Genomic DNA, 18,096 nt, shown 5'->3' with positions numbered 1-18,096 from the left:
AATGCTGTTTCTAACCTGTCTTTTTCCTTTGGGCACAGAACGATTGTCAGCACCGTCATGTCAAAGTCAAGAAACACTCCAAGAAATCCAAGAAGCAGCACCGCAAGCGATCCCACTCCCAGTCGGTGAGAAAGAACGCCATGCCGTATGATCAAGTAATCGGGGTGGCTTCAGGGCAAGATGAGTTAGGACAACATGCAGATGCCATAAAATAGGGGCAATATTATCACTAAATACTAGTAGCTGTTCCATTTGAAAGTAATTGCAATTTTGCATTATGTTGGAACTGGGGCGTAAGGAAATGAAGCTTTTTTTCAGGATCACACTATTCAGTCAAGTGGCGGAAACAAGGATCCATAGCTCTCGTCTTTAGTTTCCGCACCCAAGTGCTTCACGGCTAGAGTATGCCCCCCTAGACACTCACACCAGAAAAAATAGAACCCGCTAAGAAAAAAGGCCCAATACATTTCTTGCAAGGATAACGAGGTTTATTTCCACAATAATAGATGCGCTAACGAAGAACTCTGCCAGAATCTGCACGAGCAGAACCTTATGAGGGTACAAGTCATCAGCCGTGACATTATTACATACAGTGAAAACCTGCACGGCTGGTTGGTAAGACCCTATGCATGGGTGGCCTGCTTCATAGGGGATGCCATGCCATTGGTCCCAGCCTCATCCGTCCATCTTCCTTCACGTTGGCGATGCTTCATCCGTCATCAGAACGAAGCTGAGTAATTGGCACATATTCACAAACTAAACAAAACATCTCTCTATAACGAAGCACTCGGTATGAGGAGACAAGGGTCCAGCGGGAAAGCTGAAGTCACACTAACTCACACACTTCACTCGCTCCGAGGCAAGCTGGCACATCTCCATGTTCTCCCACCCTCGCCTTGGGCTATCATTTAATTCCTCCAGGTACCTCGCAACACAAATCACGTGACCCAAAAGTGAAGGCATGGGAACCTTGCTTTCTGATCTTTCTTGTTTGATTCGGAGTCTATCAGTTTTATGCACAGTGGTCTGGGGCTAGCTGGTACCTTGGAATTTAGGGGTATTTAGGCTAGGACATTTGGGTGCTGTAACTTACAAGCCAGACTAGTAGGGGTCGGAGGCTCATGCTCTCCTTCTCGTGGGATTGTGTCTTGGAGAGACGTGCAGCTCTCCTCCCGTGGCCTAGCACGGCATATTCTTCCCACGGCGCAGAGGTTGGCAACATTTTAGGACAATGAAGGGTTTTATGGGGCTGTGCAGCTCTAGCCTTTCTCATCAGTTTTATGGGATACAACTTATTCCCTTGCTCATGTTCGTGGGCTAGGCCTGGTGTGCTGACTGCTGCGGTGTGTTTAAGCTTTGTGCCGCAATATGGCTACTAATATCTAAGATGACTGCTATTCTCGCCTATGTGCTATGCCTACAAAGCATGCAATAATGTAATCGCACAGAAGCCATAAGGGCATCCCCCTCCCCCTTGGTCTCTTACAGTAGCTGCAGCAGCCTTTGCCTTTTCCTAAAGCGCCTGGGGGTGCGGGAAGAGCATGTCCCTTTCCCAATTTTCCGCCCTTTCGTTAATTCTACATCAACGAATTCCCAAGCTACCCGTTAAACTTCTTCCTTTGCTCTTTGTTCATTTTCCATTCTCTGCATACGTGGCATACACTCTGGTCAGATTGGGCATACTCCTCAGGTGTGCAGGTCACATATATATATATACAGCCCCCATCTCCTGCTAAATCAACCCAATTCTCAACATAATGCTCAGGGCCAGGTGGGGGTGTAGTGATAGTGCCGGGAGGGTGTAAGCGCTGCTCAATGCGTGGCTTGTTTGGGTCATCTGTTTGGATAGCACTGTTTTTGTATTGTGAAGTGCATTAGAAACCCCAATTGAAACCATCATCATGGCACTGTTAGGTACTGCTTTGGCACACCATCAAAGTCACAGTTGGCAGGCGCAAAAAAGGACCGTTACGAACACTAGTACGGGAACTAGCCTCTTCACGATAGCCCACATCCAGGATGGTGCTCAGGTGAAAATGTCCTCAAACCATTCATTGCTTTTTATGCCTTTTTCTGTGCAACATCTGTTTCATTTCTTTTTCAGGCAGGATACGAAAGATGGGGGACTGTGTCAGGCTTCTGTGTGGTTGCACTCGGTGTCGGGTTGAGCCAGTTCTTTGATCCCACTGTGAGATGATCTTCAGGGATCACGAGCAGTGCTGAGTGCAACGTGACCAGCTAGCAGTAGCCCCTCCATGATGGTGGGAGGTGCAAGAATGCCTGCTGTCCGCACACCCAATAATAGTCCACCAGCTCTGCCTTTTTGATATTTGGGATGAACAATGTCTTATTGCACTTTTGATTAGCCCCCATGAAGACAATTCCTTCATTATAAAAACAAAGTTCATAACTCTCTTCCTTTTTCACTTTTACTGGCTTCTCCATTGTAAGATTTGCGATATGTTAGTTCCAGAATGATGCATATGCAGTATTCACTCTCGCCAACACGTTGTCTCCAAACTTCAGTAGCCCTCCTGCCATGCAGCTGTCCTAAATCTTTCCCCGTCTCACCTGGGATCGCTTCTTGCTCTGTTCTGCGGGAGGATTCCTCTTGTGGACGGATCGGCACTTGTATAGGCTCGCTCGAGTCTCGTCCGGCTGCAGAGCGCGTTCAGAGTTCCGGGAAGGCTGCTGTTCCAGGATGTCCAGGAAAATAGGTAGCGGTCGCTAAGAATGGGGATTCCAGGAGCATATTAGAGGGAAGGGGTGAAGGAAGGAGGAAGGAACCAGGATCTAGGAATAGTGGATTCGCCGAACAGCACACACACGTCAAGTCACTACCTAATGATAGCGTTGAGACACGCGGGGGCGTGGCCAATTTATAGAACGTGCCGTGTGCGACGTGGAAGCTGGTGCGTGGCAAGTCGCTTGTTGCGGCCATGTTGGGAGTAACAAAGAATACAAGCCCCGGCGCGATAAGGACCAGGACGTCCAGAAGGGGCAAGTTCTATGGGTCATGACAGCATGCCTCCTCCGAAGACCTGTTCCACCAGGTTTGCCCGGGTGTATGAGATGGAATCTTCTAAGCAGTCGAGGGGTATTTAAGTTAGAAACTGGTTCCCAGGTTCTCTCGCTAGGAGGGTATCCTTTCCATTCAACCAGGTATTGAAGTCGACCCGTTTATACCTGGAATCGCATATTCTGGACACTTCACATTCCAGCTGATCGTCCACAACAACAGGACTGGGTCTGCAGGATTTTCGGGAGGATTGGATCTAAGGTTTCAATATGGAAGTGTAAAAGACTGCGTGTATTTTCTTCCAGGAATCGGGTAGCTTGAGTCGGAATGAGACAGGATTGATGACTTACTTTATGGAAAATGGTCCATAGTACCGAGGGGCCAATTTGTTTGGCCGTAGATGTCGCGGTAATAGTTTCGAGGACAACCAGACTTGATCATCAACAGAATAAGAGGGCGCTGATCTTCTCTTGGAATCCGCATAGAGCTTGGTGTGTGTTTGAGCCTCTTTCAATTGTTCCTTGGCTTCCTTGTGTATGTTGATGAGAGTCTGTATCCATGAGTCGAGAGTAGGTACTGGAGTGGGATGTGGAAGAACAGAAGGTAAAACGGATGGGTGAAAACCTTGATTGCAATAGAAAGGGCTGACCTTGAGTGCTGAGTGATCGGAATTGTTGTAGGCAAACTCGGCCAGGGGTATAAGGAGAGACCAGTCATCATGAACCTTGGTGGCAAAACAACGAAGATATTGCTCCAGAGTTTGATTTACACGTTCCGTGGCTCCGTTGGTGTGTGGGTGATAACCTGATGAGAGAGCGCGTTGGATCCCTAGAATACGACACAGATGTTTCCAGAATTGTGAGACGTATTGAGGTCCTCGGTCCGATATGATCTTGGAAGGAAGTCCATGAAGACGGAAAATATGTTCCAGGAAGATTCCAGCAAGTTCTGAGGAGGATGGTAGTTTATACAAAGGTGTAAAATGAGCCATATGGGTGAACAAGTCTATGGTTACCATGATGGTCGTGTACCCTCGGGAAGGTGGTAATTCCACAATGAAGTCTGTAGCAATAAACTCCCATGGTCTTCTTGGCAGCAACGGTTGCAGTAGAAGACCCGTCGGTCTCTTGTTATCATGTTTGTTTTGACTGCAGACAGTACAAGCCTTAACGTACTGTTGTACGTCGGTCTTCATTCGAGGCCACCAAAACTGTCTTTGTATAAGACGGAGGGTGTTAGTTATACCACGATGACCAGAGTGAAGGGTATCATGGCAGAGGTTTATTACCCTTTGTTGTAATTTCTGTGTAGGAATGACAAGTGCATTGTCCTTGAATAGATATTCTTCCTTGACTTTTAGATTCCATGGATTCCTCCTTGAAATATCCTTCCAGAGGTCAGAGGACTGGGTTTGCACTCGGATTTCTTCCAGGAGGTTGATTGCTTGAGCGACAAAGATAGTTTGGGGAATCATCTTAGGGTAGGCTTTGTCCTCAGTGGCTGCGTAGTCTGGACGTCGAGATAAGGCTTCAGCAATCATGTTTTGTGATCCGGGAACATGAGTGATTTGAAACTGGTACTGGGCAAAGAAGTAGGCCCAATGGGCCTGACGACTGTTCCTGCACTCCAATGACTGTAGGATTTGGAGATTCCGATGATCTGTGCGGACCTGTACTGGATATCTAGCACCCAGAAGTAGGTGTCGCCATTCAGTGAAGGCTTGGCGGATGGCCAAGAGTTCCTTCTCCAGGACGGAATAGTGTGTCTCGCTGGGGTTCAGGGTTTGTGAAAGGTAAGCAATGGGGTGTTCCAGTCCATCCTCAAGTTCCTGTTTCAAGACCGCCCCTATGGCGTAGTTAGAGGCATCCGTTTCCACTAGAAATGGGCGATTTATGTCGGGATGGGTCAGGATGGGGGCCTGCGTGAACTCTGTCTTCAGTCGTTGGTGTAGACCAGATAAAGGTGGTGTCTTTCTTCAGTAGAGCAACGATCGGCTGAACGATCTCGGAAAAGGTAGAAATAAACTTCCAGTAGAAGTTGGCGAGCCCTAGGAAGGATTGCACCTGTTTCACAGATGTGGGAGCGGGCCAAGCCAGTATGGCCTTTACCTTTGAAGGGTCCATACCAATTCCTTCTGGGCTAAGGATGAATCCTAGGTAGTGAACAGAAGTAACGTGGAACAAGCATTTTTCGGGTTTGGCTAACAGTTTGTGTTCACAAAGTTGTTGTAGTACTGCCTTTACATGTTCTTCATGTTTTAGAGGATCCTTGGAAAAAATCAATATGTCATCCAGGTAGACAATGACGAAGAGGAACAACATATCAGAGAACACCCTGTCCATAAAACGCTGAAAGACTGCGGGAGCATTGGCTAGTCCAAAAGGCATGACTAGGTATTCATAGTGACCAAAGGGTGTTCTAAAGGCTGTCTTCCATTCGTCCCCTTCCCGGACACGGATTAAATGGTAGGCACCCCGGAGATCCAACTTCATGAATATTACGGCTCCTCTCACAGCTTCCAGGATATCCGAAATCAGGGGCAGTGGGTACCGATCTTTGAGGGTGCATTGGTTTAAGCCTCGATAGTCGAGGCAAGGTCTGAGTTCCTTGGTATCCTTCTTGGGACCGAAGAACAATGAAGCACCCGCTGGAGATTTCGAGGGTCTTATGGTGCCGTTTTCAAGATTGGTGTCTAGGTATTCCCGAAGGGCCTTTTTCTCAGGTTCGGAAAGAATGAAAATTTGGCCGAAAGACATTACAGCTGATGGATCTGTATCTATGGCACAGTCTTCAGGCCTGTGAGGGGGTAAGGCCTGGACTATGGCAGTAGAAAATACATCAGCATATTCCTGATAGGCCTCTGGAACATATATGATATTGGAAACCATGAGTGGTGTTTCTTGGTCTCTTGGTGGTTCTTTAGGAGTTATCGAGGAGGGGTCCAGGGATAGACAGTGGGACATACAGAACTCTGAGCCCAGGAATAATGATCCTGCTGTCCAATTGATATACAGATTGTGCTTTTGTAACCAGGGCATACCCAAAACCATGGGGTAATGGGCTGACTTAATGATGTTGAATGTAACCCGCTCTTGATGATGGTTTATGGAAAGTTGGATCTCTTTAGTCTGCAGGCTTATGGGTCCTGAAGAGAGGGGTCTTCCGTCAATTGCTTCCACCGGCTGCATGGTGTTTCGTGTCTCGTACGGAATATGATGACTAACAACCCAGTCTTGATCAATGAAAATTCCCATAGCTCCGCAGTCCACCAAGGCCAGAATGGGATAGGTCTTGTCTTTGGAGGGCGAGAGGAAGGCCTGTAGTATCACTAAACTGTTTTGTCCAGGAGAGTTCAAGGATGGAATTGATGTGGGGCAAACATCTCTCTCCCGACACCTCTCTCCATCTAGGATCGGGAGCTGGCGTTTCCTGAACGCCGTGGAGGTGCAAGAGGGCATTCTCTAACAAGGTGTTTCTCCGAGGCACAATACTTGCACAGGCCTGTGTGGATCCTTCTCATCCTTTCTTGAGGGGAAATAGGCCCACGGAAGGCTCCGATTTGCATGGGTTCCGGATCTATGTCAGGGTTTGGGGCAGAATCGGTTTTAACAGATGTCTCAAGGGAATTCCTTTGAAAGGGTGTCTTGGTCTTTCTTCTTTCAGCCTTTCTTTCCTGGATTCGGAAGTCTATCTGCATAGATATATCCATAAGAGCCTGGAATTAACTGGGACGAGCCACCCGGGCTAATTCATCCTTAATGTCCTTGTTTAGACCCCTGCAAAATAGAGTGAAACTTGCTTCTGAGGACCAATCCGCTTCCTTGGCCAGTTGTTTGAATCTAGTAACGTACGTTAGCATATCCTGAGTACCCTGTCGGAAATCAAGTAAGCGTTCCTGAGCACTTAAAACCTATTCTGGGCGGTCGAACATAGGCTAGAGTGCCTGAATGAATCCATCGGTGGGGAGTCATAATGTCGAAAAAAAAATGTCGACAGACAAAAATGTCGACAAAATAATGTCGAAAAAAAAAATGTCGACTTTCGTTTTTTTTAATTATATATTTATTTTAGGGGTTCGGGAGTAAAAAAAAAAGGGAAAAATAAAAAAAAAATAAAAAAAAGGGGGGCTGGGGGGGGATCCCCCCATTTCGAAAAAAAAATGCATTGAAAAAAAAGTCGACATTTTTTTTTTCGACATTTTTTTTTCGACTTTTTGACTGTCGACATTTTTGTTGTCGACATTATGACTATAAACCGAATCCATCATAATCATCAAGGAGGGCATCCCCTGAGTTGACTAAGGGAGTGGCTCAGGTCAACGCGTTCCCTGTGAGGTGCAAGATTATGAAGCCCACCTTCGCCCTAGAAGTTGAAAAATAATAGGGCTTAAAAGTAAAATGCACCAAGCAGGAATCCAGGAATCCACGTAAGGATTTTGCCGATCAATCATATTTGTCTACCACTCCACCCAGTAACACACTGTCCTTGTTAGCGGGGTCGCAAGACAAAACAAGCTGCCTTAACGCAGCATTCTCAGCCTTTAAGTTCTGTACTTCAGTTGTGAGCTCTTGCATGCCACGCATAAGGTCCTGCACTGCTTTCTCCATAGCAGTATCAGTGTCGGTCGTTTGGCGTCTCAAACTGTCATAAATCTCCCCCCCCGTCTCACCTGGGCTCGCTTCTTGCTCTGTTCCGCGGGAGGATTCCTCTTGTGGACGGATCGGGTCTTGTATAGGCTCGCTCGAGTCTCGTCCGGCTGCAGAGCGCGTTCGGAGTTCCGGGAAGGCTGCTGTTCCAGGATGTCCAGGAAAATAGGTAGCGGTCGCTAAGAATGGGGATTCAGGAGCAGATTAGAGGGAAGGGGTGAAGGAAGGAAGAAGGAACCAGGATCCAGGAATAGTGGATTCGCCGAACAGCACACACACGTCAAGTCACTACCTAATGATAGCGTTGAGACACGCGCGGCCGCGGGGGCGTGGCCAATTTATGGAACATGCCGTGTGCGACGTGGGAGCTGGTGCGAGGCAAGTTGTTTGTTGCGGCCATGTTGGGAGTAACAAAGAATACAAGCCCCGGCGCGATAAGGACCAGGAAGTCCAGAAGGGGCACGTTCTATGGGTCATGACAGCAGCTTGTTGTTGTTTCTTGCCACTTGTTCGCCACATACTTTACCCCTTGCACTTTCAAGTATGGTCTTCGCAGGTATTGGATACCTTTAGGATTTCTAGTGCACAGTATCTTGTCTGGTTCCATAATTTGTAGTTGAACACTCTGCACCTGGAAAGTGCCTTACAGCCTACACAGTGCCAGATGAACTAGGCATTGAACCTCTATGATTGATAATTCTTGTGGTAGCAATACCTTGGGTTCCCCTGATTCGTGAGCTATCAATGAACAAACATAGCAACTTCTATTCACTCTTTTTCTCCCTACTGAGCTCATGTCTGCGTACCAGCTATTTGAAAGTTCTAGATTGTGCACATCTTCTATTACGTCCAGGCATAGGACTCAATAGGCATCATCCTTGGCCCTTTTAACTTGTCTTTTGGAATGTCCTACTACGATATTGTGTGGGGGTAATAGAAGAAAGGCTAGATTTCATAATCATGTTAGAAAACCTCTTAGGCAAAAATAAGGACATAGCTATATTGGTAAGCCTTTTCTTTTTATCGTGGGTGGCATTATAACTTGTGCTAATAACAGTGGCATTACTAAAACCAGCATTAATTAGCTTCCCCCTTTTATACATTCACCCCATATAAAAATTCAGCTCCAATATATTCCTAACCCCAACATAAACACAAAAAACACTACAGCAATATAATGCAGTGCACATATATATGAATAGGAACATGTTAACATTGTATCATACACTCTTTCTAACATACACAGTCGTTTGATCCTGTAGGGTCCATTGCAAAATTCACCTGTAAAAAAAACTTATTACACAACAAGAAAAGACTAAAAGAACAGAAAGAGGAATAGAGGAAAAGAGTGAGAGAAAGATAGAGAGATAGAGAGAAAGAGAGAGATAGTGAAGAGTCTAGGGAAGTGCAAGAGTGCACTCCCTGTGCAAATTTAATGCTTAGCAGAGTTTTTGAACTTTTCACATGTGGTCGGGTGGTTGTTCTTTTACTCGGGCCGAAGGTATTTATAGGTGATCTCTAGGGATGGAGGTGGGCAAGTTAATCTTGTATGTCCTGCTCAGGCTGTGGTGTTTTGCGTAGATCTGAGAGGTGCACCCAGTAGTGTAACTCCTTCACTTTTACTACGAGGGGAGTGGCGTAGACAACCTGATAAGGTCTGTTTTATCTGGGTTTTGACCAGCAGCAGACAACATTTTTAATGTATGTCCATTGTCCAGGGATCAATTGGAGAGGGGGTGACACTGTTGGTGTGTCGGTTGCCGCGCCGGTTCTTTCCTATGTGGTGCAATCTGTTGGGAGCCAAATTTTATGGCCTTCGTTAGGGAGGACAGGTAGCTTTTAAATTCCTCCCCCAAAATAAAAGCTGCCCTGTGAGCATTGGATGCTTTTCTAAAAGGGGAGAGTGGTGTATGCATGCAGTGCCCTGTTACCACCTCATGGGGTGATAAATGGTGGTCTTTGCAGGCCTGTGTGTGCAAACCGAATAACACAGTGGCAAACAGTGCATCCAGTTCTTTTTTAAAGTGGTGCAAAGTTTTGACAATTTACTCTTTAATAGGCCATTTATGCCTTTAACAACGCTGTTGGCCTGTGGTTGGTAAATGGTGCACATCCGGTGCCCAATGCCAAATTTCCCAAAAGAGTTCATTAAAAAGTGTGTGCCGTTATCTGATATTAATACATCGCACACACCCCATCGAGGGAAAACCGCTTGCACCAAAAACTGTGCACATTTATTTCATTTTTTTTAATAACGTGCCTAATACCATACCTAAATTCAGTTATTAATTGCAGATCTGGGATTTTAACCTCTGTTGCTCTGCATGGTCTTGCTTCCAAGACCAGCACATTGCCCCTGTGCTATCCTCTGTTCACATGGTCCTGCTTCCATCCACCTGGAGAAGGGGCACACTACCACAATGAGATAACGGGACCCATTGCACCTTTCCCCCATGTCCGCATAGTCAATGTGCAATTTGCCGAACAGCCCAGTGGAGCGGGGCAAGGTACCTCTGATAGTTCTTATTTTGAGTTATGTACTGTAACTTTGGCACTTGGTGCCGTGTATGACCGTACTTGTCAAGTTTACCTGGATGTTGGGGACAAACCAGTCCTCCTGTATGTCCGATGCAATGAGCTGTTTAGAAACATGAGATGGATGGTGCAACTGGTCGAATGCGACCAGGAGTGACTCATATGGCGTTACTGCTTTTCCTGAAATGTCTTGCCTCCATAACAAATCTATCAGAGACTGCTTACATCCTCTTTTAACCCAAAAGTCTCTCTCTTCTTGTGGTGCATGACCCTGTAACTCAATTATTTGCGCACGGTAGGGCACTGTGAGGTAATGAACGAAAATGGCCCTGTGCACACCGTTATTAATTTCTTGTTTGTGGGTTTTAAAGAGAGTTAATGGGGTGCCGGGGAGAAAACCAATCTTGGCACTAGGTTGTATTAAACCTTTGTAACAACAGCAGTCGTCCACAGTTTAGTGGAACTCACCCGTCCCCTGTAAATATTGTGATTCTTATTATCTTCCAAAATATATTATTCAGTCATACAAGACTTAGTTGAATGCACAACAATTCCTAACTATGTTCCAAATTCACATGTTAGTAATCACAAGCGTACAATTTCTTCTTAATTTTGCACTTTTCCATTCAACGAACTCAAAGTTCTGTTAAGGTAAACAATTAAACACACTGTTTCATTTCATCAATCAATTGACACGTTCTCATGATATTTTAGTTATAAATCTGTCATATCATGTTACAACATGGCAGATTTATAACTAAAATATCATGTTAGAATGAGTATTGTATTAAAACATAATATTATCAAACTACATTCCCTAGGTGGACAGAAAAGAAAAGGTGAACAACTCCTGAAGAAGGGGATTCAATCCCCGAAACATGTTGAGTACTTAAACACACAAGAATCATTTAATGTGCAATGTTTTTATGAACTTGTCTATTGATTGATGAAATGAAACAGTGTGTTTAACGTGGTGATATATTGTGAGTTGGGATGTAGGGAATGTAGGGGAATAGAATGGAAGGCGTTCTTAAGATCCACCACAGTAAAATGAGTTGCCTCTTTGGGGATGTTACAAGGTATTGTCGCAGGGTTTTGAACTACTGAAAATTCTGCCTGCACAATGTCATTAAGGGGGCACAAATCCTGGATCATCCTCCAACTCCCCCCTTTTGCTTTCTTCATAAGATATGTTGCTGTGTTGCAGGGGGAGGTGGACAGTACAATTATCCCTTGTTTTAGTAGTGCAACGATAGTGTCTTGTATGCCCTCCTCAGCCTCTCTTGATAACAGGTATTGTTTCACTCGGGGCAGCACATCACCTGGCTTCGTTGTTATATGTACTGGGGTCACTCCTTGTAGGAGCCCTACGTCATGCGCATTTGTCGTCCATAATCTTTCAGGGACCTGCTCTAAATATGTGTCAGTGAAAGGGGTCAGTGCCACAAGAGCAATCAAGGGGCATTGTACCATAGTTAAAGAAAGGATCAACTTCAAAATCTTCACCCTTACACACAAATGCATCAATCTCTCATCCTACCTATCAGAAACCATAACCAAGAACACCTCTGCCCGCCCAAAAAGAAGCCACCACGCCAACCAACTCTGCGTACCCGCCATAAAAAGAGCCAACGCTGGTGGCATTAGCTTCCCTTACATAGCACCCAAACTTTGGAATGCCTTACCCAAGGGCTGATGTGCGCTTTAAAAATATGAATAAATAAATAAATAATTTCACAGGGGATGGAAATTGCCAGCACAATTTCGCCATCTTCTGGTCTGTCCTCAAACAAATTTGCATCAGTAACATCCTTACGAGGCACTTTTGGATCGATGCATAACACTGCGCCATTCGCACCCTTCTGAACTAGTCCTTATGACAACAAATCTCTACGCTGACACTACGAGGTCCTGCAGATCCAAAAACAGCATTGTTCCTGCCACCAATTCAGGAGTTACCACAGGCCAGAAAATGAAGTCTGATGGGCCAGCAATCTTTACCAATTTGGGGCACAGCCTCAAAAAGCACAGTTATGCCGTACACAAAGATGTCGAGGTCCACAGGTATACCGTGAACTACGTCCTCTCCCCAGTGTGTTGATGATAATCATAGCTCTTATAACACACATACCTGGGTTGGCATCACTACCCCACTGTCTGTGAAGGAAACAGTCATGTTCAACTTGCTTAGCAGGTCCCGCCGAGCAGATTTATAGGAGAACTCTCAGAAAATAAGGGTGCATGCAGCACTTTTCCTCCTATTTTAATGTCAAGTTCTTTTCTATAGGGAACTGTGGTGACAACGACCAGATGTTGCATTTTTGGTGTATATGAATTTTGTGTTTCAAATCTGGTGTCACTGTAAGTGTGGGAGGTGTTATGCATCCAACAATGATAGCACATTGAAGTGTGTCCCAACTAACCTATTGACTTAAATCCACTTGTGAAAGAGCCCAGTCTTCTCTACCTGCCATAAACTACATTAGTCTGCATCGTATCTGTTCCATTTCTTCCCTTAAAACTTTCACAAGCTTCTTCAGAGCAACAGTTCAAGACTTGCACCCTAACACCCTATCCTGCAGAGGGAAATAATTACATGCCCAGTAGGAGAAAGCACTGTCCTACAGAAGAAGAAGGTTTGTCCTGCTCACATGAAGCCCTGCCCTGCAGACAGAAGAGAACCCTGTGTTTGGTAACCAGAATTCTGCTGTACATCAGCTTTCACATTTTGCTTTTGCCAAATTAAATTTTATAACTTTTGACTGTTGGTTGCAACTGCTTCTGTTTTCAATGGGAATAAACCTCTTCCATAGAAGTCAGTGCAGCAGTGTGAAGGTAATAGACAGTTGCTTGTGGTTATAGGATAGCAATTGTGACATGTCAAAAGGTGTGGAAATAGTTTTAGAAGTCAGACTTCAAGCAACACGTGCTCCAGTGAAGAGAAAGGAGGCTCCCTCTGTGTGAAGGAAGGCTTCAAAGTTGCCATTGGGGTATTGATTGCCTGAAGACAAAAGTGATCTGATTCCGGGTATGGGGCATCTGTCCTGTAGGCAATGATGCAGGTCCAGTAAGCAGGTGTTACTGCCAGTGGCCCAGCGGATCAAGTGGATCAGGTAACCCTCAGGTTACTGAGAGTGCCAGCGTTTTTAGATGATGGTCTTCTTTTGTAACAAGGTTACTGGTTCTACCTGTAATGTACCCTAACTCATCTTGTCCTTACACCTTGGTGTGTCTAGTCATGTAGGGTGAGCAGCAAGACTTCTTCTGGGAAAGGAGAGGCATTGGAGACTTCCAACCAAGCCGTCCCCACCAGGCCAAATTGGGGGAGCGCTGCTTCACCTTACTTTGATCTTAGGCAGGTTGTTACAGCAGAACTTCTACAGGTCGCCCTAGGTTTCATGTTGCTTGTTTACGTTTTCGGCATTTGTCCTAACGACCGGCAAAGTTTAAAATGCAGTTGAACCTATCTTATAGGACCAATGGGAGCTGAATGCAAACTCTGCCTCTAAAAATGTGCATGCATCCTTTCAACCATTTGTCTGTCACCCTATTAGTGGATGTCGCCAAATTCAAGCTTTTCTGGTCTTTTTCCTGGGCAAACATACAGGATGCCGATTGTACTTTGACTCCCACATGCTCGCCAGATCTGATTTGGCTGCCCTGTACTCCAGTTAGACAATATCACTTTGCCATACATTTCCTTTCACAGAAAAATATGTCAAGTGTATCTGTGGAACCCCTTCAGAAACTAGTGCATGAGCATCACATCAACTGTGCCAAAGTGTAGGTGTGCTTTATAATTCAAAAAGGGCTGGCAAGTGCCTGGGTATTGGGTGCATGGTTCCCTCTTCCCTTGTAACTTGGTAATGGTTGTGAACAGGTACATTTGGAACTCATTTTCGACATGGTTAACAATATATCCACATGGGTGGATATTTAATGGATGCACATGATTATGTTTGTAAATGTCGTTGTAACTACTAATAACTCCTTTCTTTGGCAATTATTTGGATATGTTTGGTACTGTGGGCATTGATCAACAATCTGTTATGTACAATGTGTGGTTCAACAAAATGTTTTGCTGTTTAATGGAAATTAGCCCAAAGAAAGACCTGTAAGAGGTGTCGAAACACATGTCGGCTATACGTATCTAACCTGGCTATGTGTATCTAACCTATATTAAACTAAAAAGTTCACAAAATAATGTACAGGGTTTTTGGACAGTGTTTTATTAAAACTAGACTAGTTCTAAGACATTCCTAGACCTACTGGGAGCATAGACAAGAGGAACAGAGAATGGCCAGAAGTTAAGGAGTGCATGGAGCATTGCTAAATTCGTTTCTTTAGTTTTCTCTTTTGGCCTTGGGCTTAGGTTAATTGCTTACAACCATGCATGCACCCTCCAACTAGATTCATCTCAAATCTGATGAACAACCCCGTCGCTAGCTCAACCAGATAGCCCCTCCTACTTCTCTTTTACTTTTACTATAGGTGTAGGTAAGTAGCAATGTTGGTTAGAAAGAATCTCAGGGAGGTTAGGGTAACCCCCTGAAGGAATGCCTCAAGGACCAGTGTCCTAGAGCAGGTGGTTTTACCACAAGAGCACAATGGGTTGTCCACCCCAATGTAACTCTATGGGGGACCTGGGAGGGTGCAAGATAGAAGCTATCTGCAGCCACCAGTGTCTCTGAATCATGAAAGCTGACTCCAGGTAAGTTCTACCAGAAGGGAGACAGTACCTTTGAATGAAGAAGCAATTGCAGCAGGAAGGTTCCAGCGGTGAGGCGACAGCAGACCCGGTCACAGGTTTCTCAGTCCTGGCAACTGGAGAAGAGGACTTCGATGGATCTGGCGACAGCTCTTTTGCAGATGGACACCCAGCAAAGGAATTTCCATGGTTCTGGCTTGTTGGCGCCTTTATCAGGCTCCATGAAGCAACGGTTGTCGCTGCAGTCAGGTCTTCTTTGTTTCTTCTTTGTTTCTCAGTCATCACCTCTGAATTTGTATGGATCTTTCAAACTAGTTATTAGAGCTAGTCATGCCATGTACGCAGATTGGGATATCGGTTATAGATACCCGGACCTATGGAATCAAAATTATAAAAAAGTAATTTAACAATAGCCTACAGTGGAATGTTTGTATGGAAGATCAGATAATGTCATACCAGATGAGCAAAGAATGCTGTCTTTAAGTATACTAGATCTTGATGATGCAGGAAAGGACAACTGTCATTCAAGCTGGAGCATAATAATGTCAGACGAAGAAAGGGAAGAAAGCGAGGGAGTGCGAAGGGAGGGTGCATGCAGATATTCAAAAGAATTGAGTGTAGAAAAAGGGGTAAAATGGTCAGATCTAGAAGACCCCAAAGAAAGTACACCAAAATCGACACTATAGACTGATCGACCACAAGCACGATCGCGTAGTACAGGGGATGTATCCACACCTTATGTAAGTAGATTAGGGCACTACAAGGACGGAGACAAACAGGCTAGCCCCACCTGCAAAAACAAGCAGTGTAGGTAGGTATGATTATGGACCAGGATTTTCACAATTCTAACTATTAGAGAAAGAGGGAGGACGACCACAATATATACTATGGCCACAAATGGATAAAGACAATTTAAGATGTAAATTACCAAGTTTAACTTCTGGTGCAGGAAAATGGATTCATGAATTAGAGAGAATGACATCAGCAATGACGTTAGCCATAGGTGACATAAAAGGCTTGCTAGCAGCCAATATTGGAGAGAAAGTTGATGACATTTGGAAAAGAGCAGGATATGCAGGTGTGACTGCACAAAACACAACACATGATGGAGCGCCATTTAATAATTGCAGAGCAGATGTATGGCAAGCGATCAGAGTACAATATCCCGATAGATATGGGTGCGATTATGACTAGGAAAATGGGGGAGGATGAGGACCTTGTCGCCTATATTCAAGACATTCAAGAGACGGCACCTTGAGATGCGTGAACCATAGAATAAAACTGTGGCATTATTTTAGCACATTTTGTGTGCAGGGACTGCCCGAGCCAGTGCAACGGCAGATGAAGAAACAGATGGGAATGGAAGCGAAACCATGTCCAGAAAAACAATTGATGCTCGTGCATCACTGTCCATTTATGCAGGAGAATAATAAGATGAAAGCTTAGAGTATGAAGCAGGAGGAGGTGAAGTTAGTCCAGAAAAAGGTGTCAAAAATAGCTATAAAGGGAGCTGTTTTTCTGAGTAATGAAGGTGGGGTGACACAGGAGATGCAGTCTGTGCCACAAAACAACATAGTATATCCCACAGATCAGAGTGGATCCAATTTTTCACCAAGAGGAAGAGGGATTGGGCCTAGAGGAGGAGGGCGAGGTGGATTTCAAAACCTCCAGGGAAGAGGAGGATATAATGGCGGACAGCCGCAACAATGCTGGAATTGCAGAAGAATATGATGCATAGCCAGAACATATAGAATCAGAGGAAGCATGCAGCAAGCTCCAAGAGGGGAGATGGGCTATGTTCCACAATATAATATAAAACCGCAGGACTTTTATGCCCAAGATCACGCCCAGGCTCAGACATATGCGCTGCAACTACAGCAGATACAGCAAGCGCCATTACAAATGCAAATGCCACAAGGGCAATCGCAGCAAGTACCCATGCAAACACAACAGGTACAAACTCAGCAAGCGCAGACACAACAGGCCATGGCCCACAATGGAATATGACTACAGGAGTCCAGTAAGCACCCGCACCCAAATTATGGAGTGTGGGCGTGGTAGGAGGAAATCCTGTCACACATACAGGGATGAATTTATATCCACAATAGGACAGCCCACAGAGCCACCTATTCAGTACTATCTGTGACACCAGACCCCCAAGAGGATCTCAGAGTCAAGGTGACGATAGGAGGCAGGACATTTCCATTTCTTATAGACACTGGAGCAACTCATTAATGTGTTCATGAGGGAAAATATCCAATGGCAAGTATTGCCATGAATGGGCAGGGATTCTCTGGAGCGATGAGCTTATTTCTTTTCACAGACGAATTACTAATCTCTATAGGAGAACACGATATGTCAATGCCATTATTATATTCTAGGCAGACGCCAGTTAACATATTAAAGCAAGCATGACTTACTGATGAGAGAATAGTGTGTTCCACCCCAAGGTTAAATTATGTGAACGTGAGAGTGTTCATATTAGCCTTTACAGGCCAGAAGGCATTACGAGGAGTCCCATTGGATTCAGAAATATGTTTGTATGGAGTGACTGTTTTATTATCGTGGATACCCAGATTGATAGGTAAACTATTAAGAATACCTGATGAGTTTTTGTTCAGACCAGAAATCCCTATGGACGATGAAGAAGGACAGACAATCCCCTTGGAGCTAGAAGCAGCAGTGATTAGAAAGGAAAGGGTGGTTCTTCATGGGGCAGTTGATGAAGGAAGAGGGTGGAGAACAGTGATGGCCCTTAGTTAAGGATACAGAATGACAGATTTGAAAGATGAGGAGCTGTTTAAGGATGAGTACTCAGATGATGAATTAGTATTTTTCATACGTCTCACTTATTGGATTAAAGAATAGAGAAATACCACAGAGAATGGCGTTGATAAAAAAGAAATCATAATTTTTCCAGGAATATTTAGAGACAGCACCAAGTATTTTATGGACTATAAGTCCATATGAAGTGAATTTATTGAAGGGAGTAGGAGCGGTAAAAAACAGTCATAGAGTTAAAGAATACGTTCTTTTCAATTCCCCTCCATGAAGACTCACAGGATTTGACTTCTTTTTCGTAAAGAAATATCCACCTGAAACATACTCGTTTGTCCCAGGGGTACTGTGGGTCCCCTTCAAAACTTTAACAGAGTCCTTCAGATGGACTTAGGCTATGTTCAGCTCGA

At 44.8% G+C, this 18,096-nt stretch overlaps 1 protein-coding gene across 6 annotated transcripts in view; it reads left to right on the top strand.

Annotated features, from left to right (window-relative positions):
• The window catches only part of PRPF40B (pre-mRNA processing factor 40 homolog B), a 1,091,929-nt gene that overhangs the window by 1,020,154 nt on the left and 53,679 nt on the right, over positions 1-18,096 (top strand). For all 6 annotated transcript variants that reach the window (XM_069653885.1, XM_069653882.1, XM_069653883.1 and 3 more), the window contains one exon: positions 39-125. In XM_069653885.1, coding sequence (XP_069509986.1) covers positions 39-125 — 87 coding nt within the window. The remainder of the gene's footprint in view (positions 1-38; positions 126-18,096) is intronic.

Source organism: Ambystoma mexicanum, chromosome 3q, assembly GCF_040938575.1.
Source record: "Ambystoma mexicanum isolate Mex_15411 chromosome 3q, UKY_AmexF1_1, whole genome shotgun sequence".
NCBI classification, from domain to species: domain Eukaryota; kingdom Metazoa; phylum Chordata; class Amphibia; order Caudata; family Ambystomatidae; genus Ambystoma; species Ambystoma mexicanum.
This window is presented reverse-complemented; position numbering and strand designations above follow the sequence as displayed.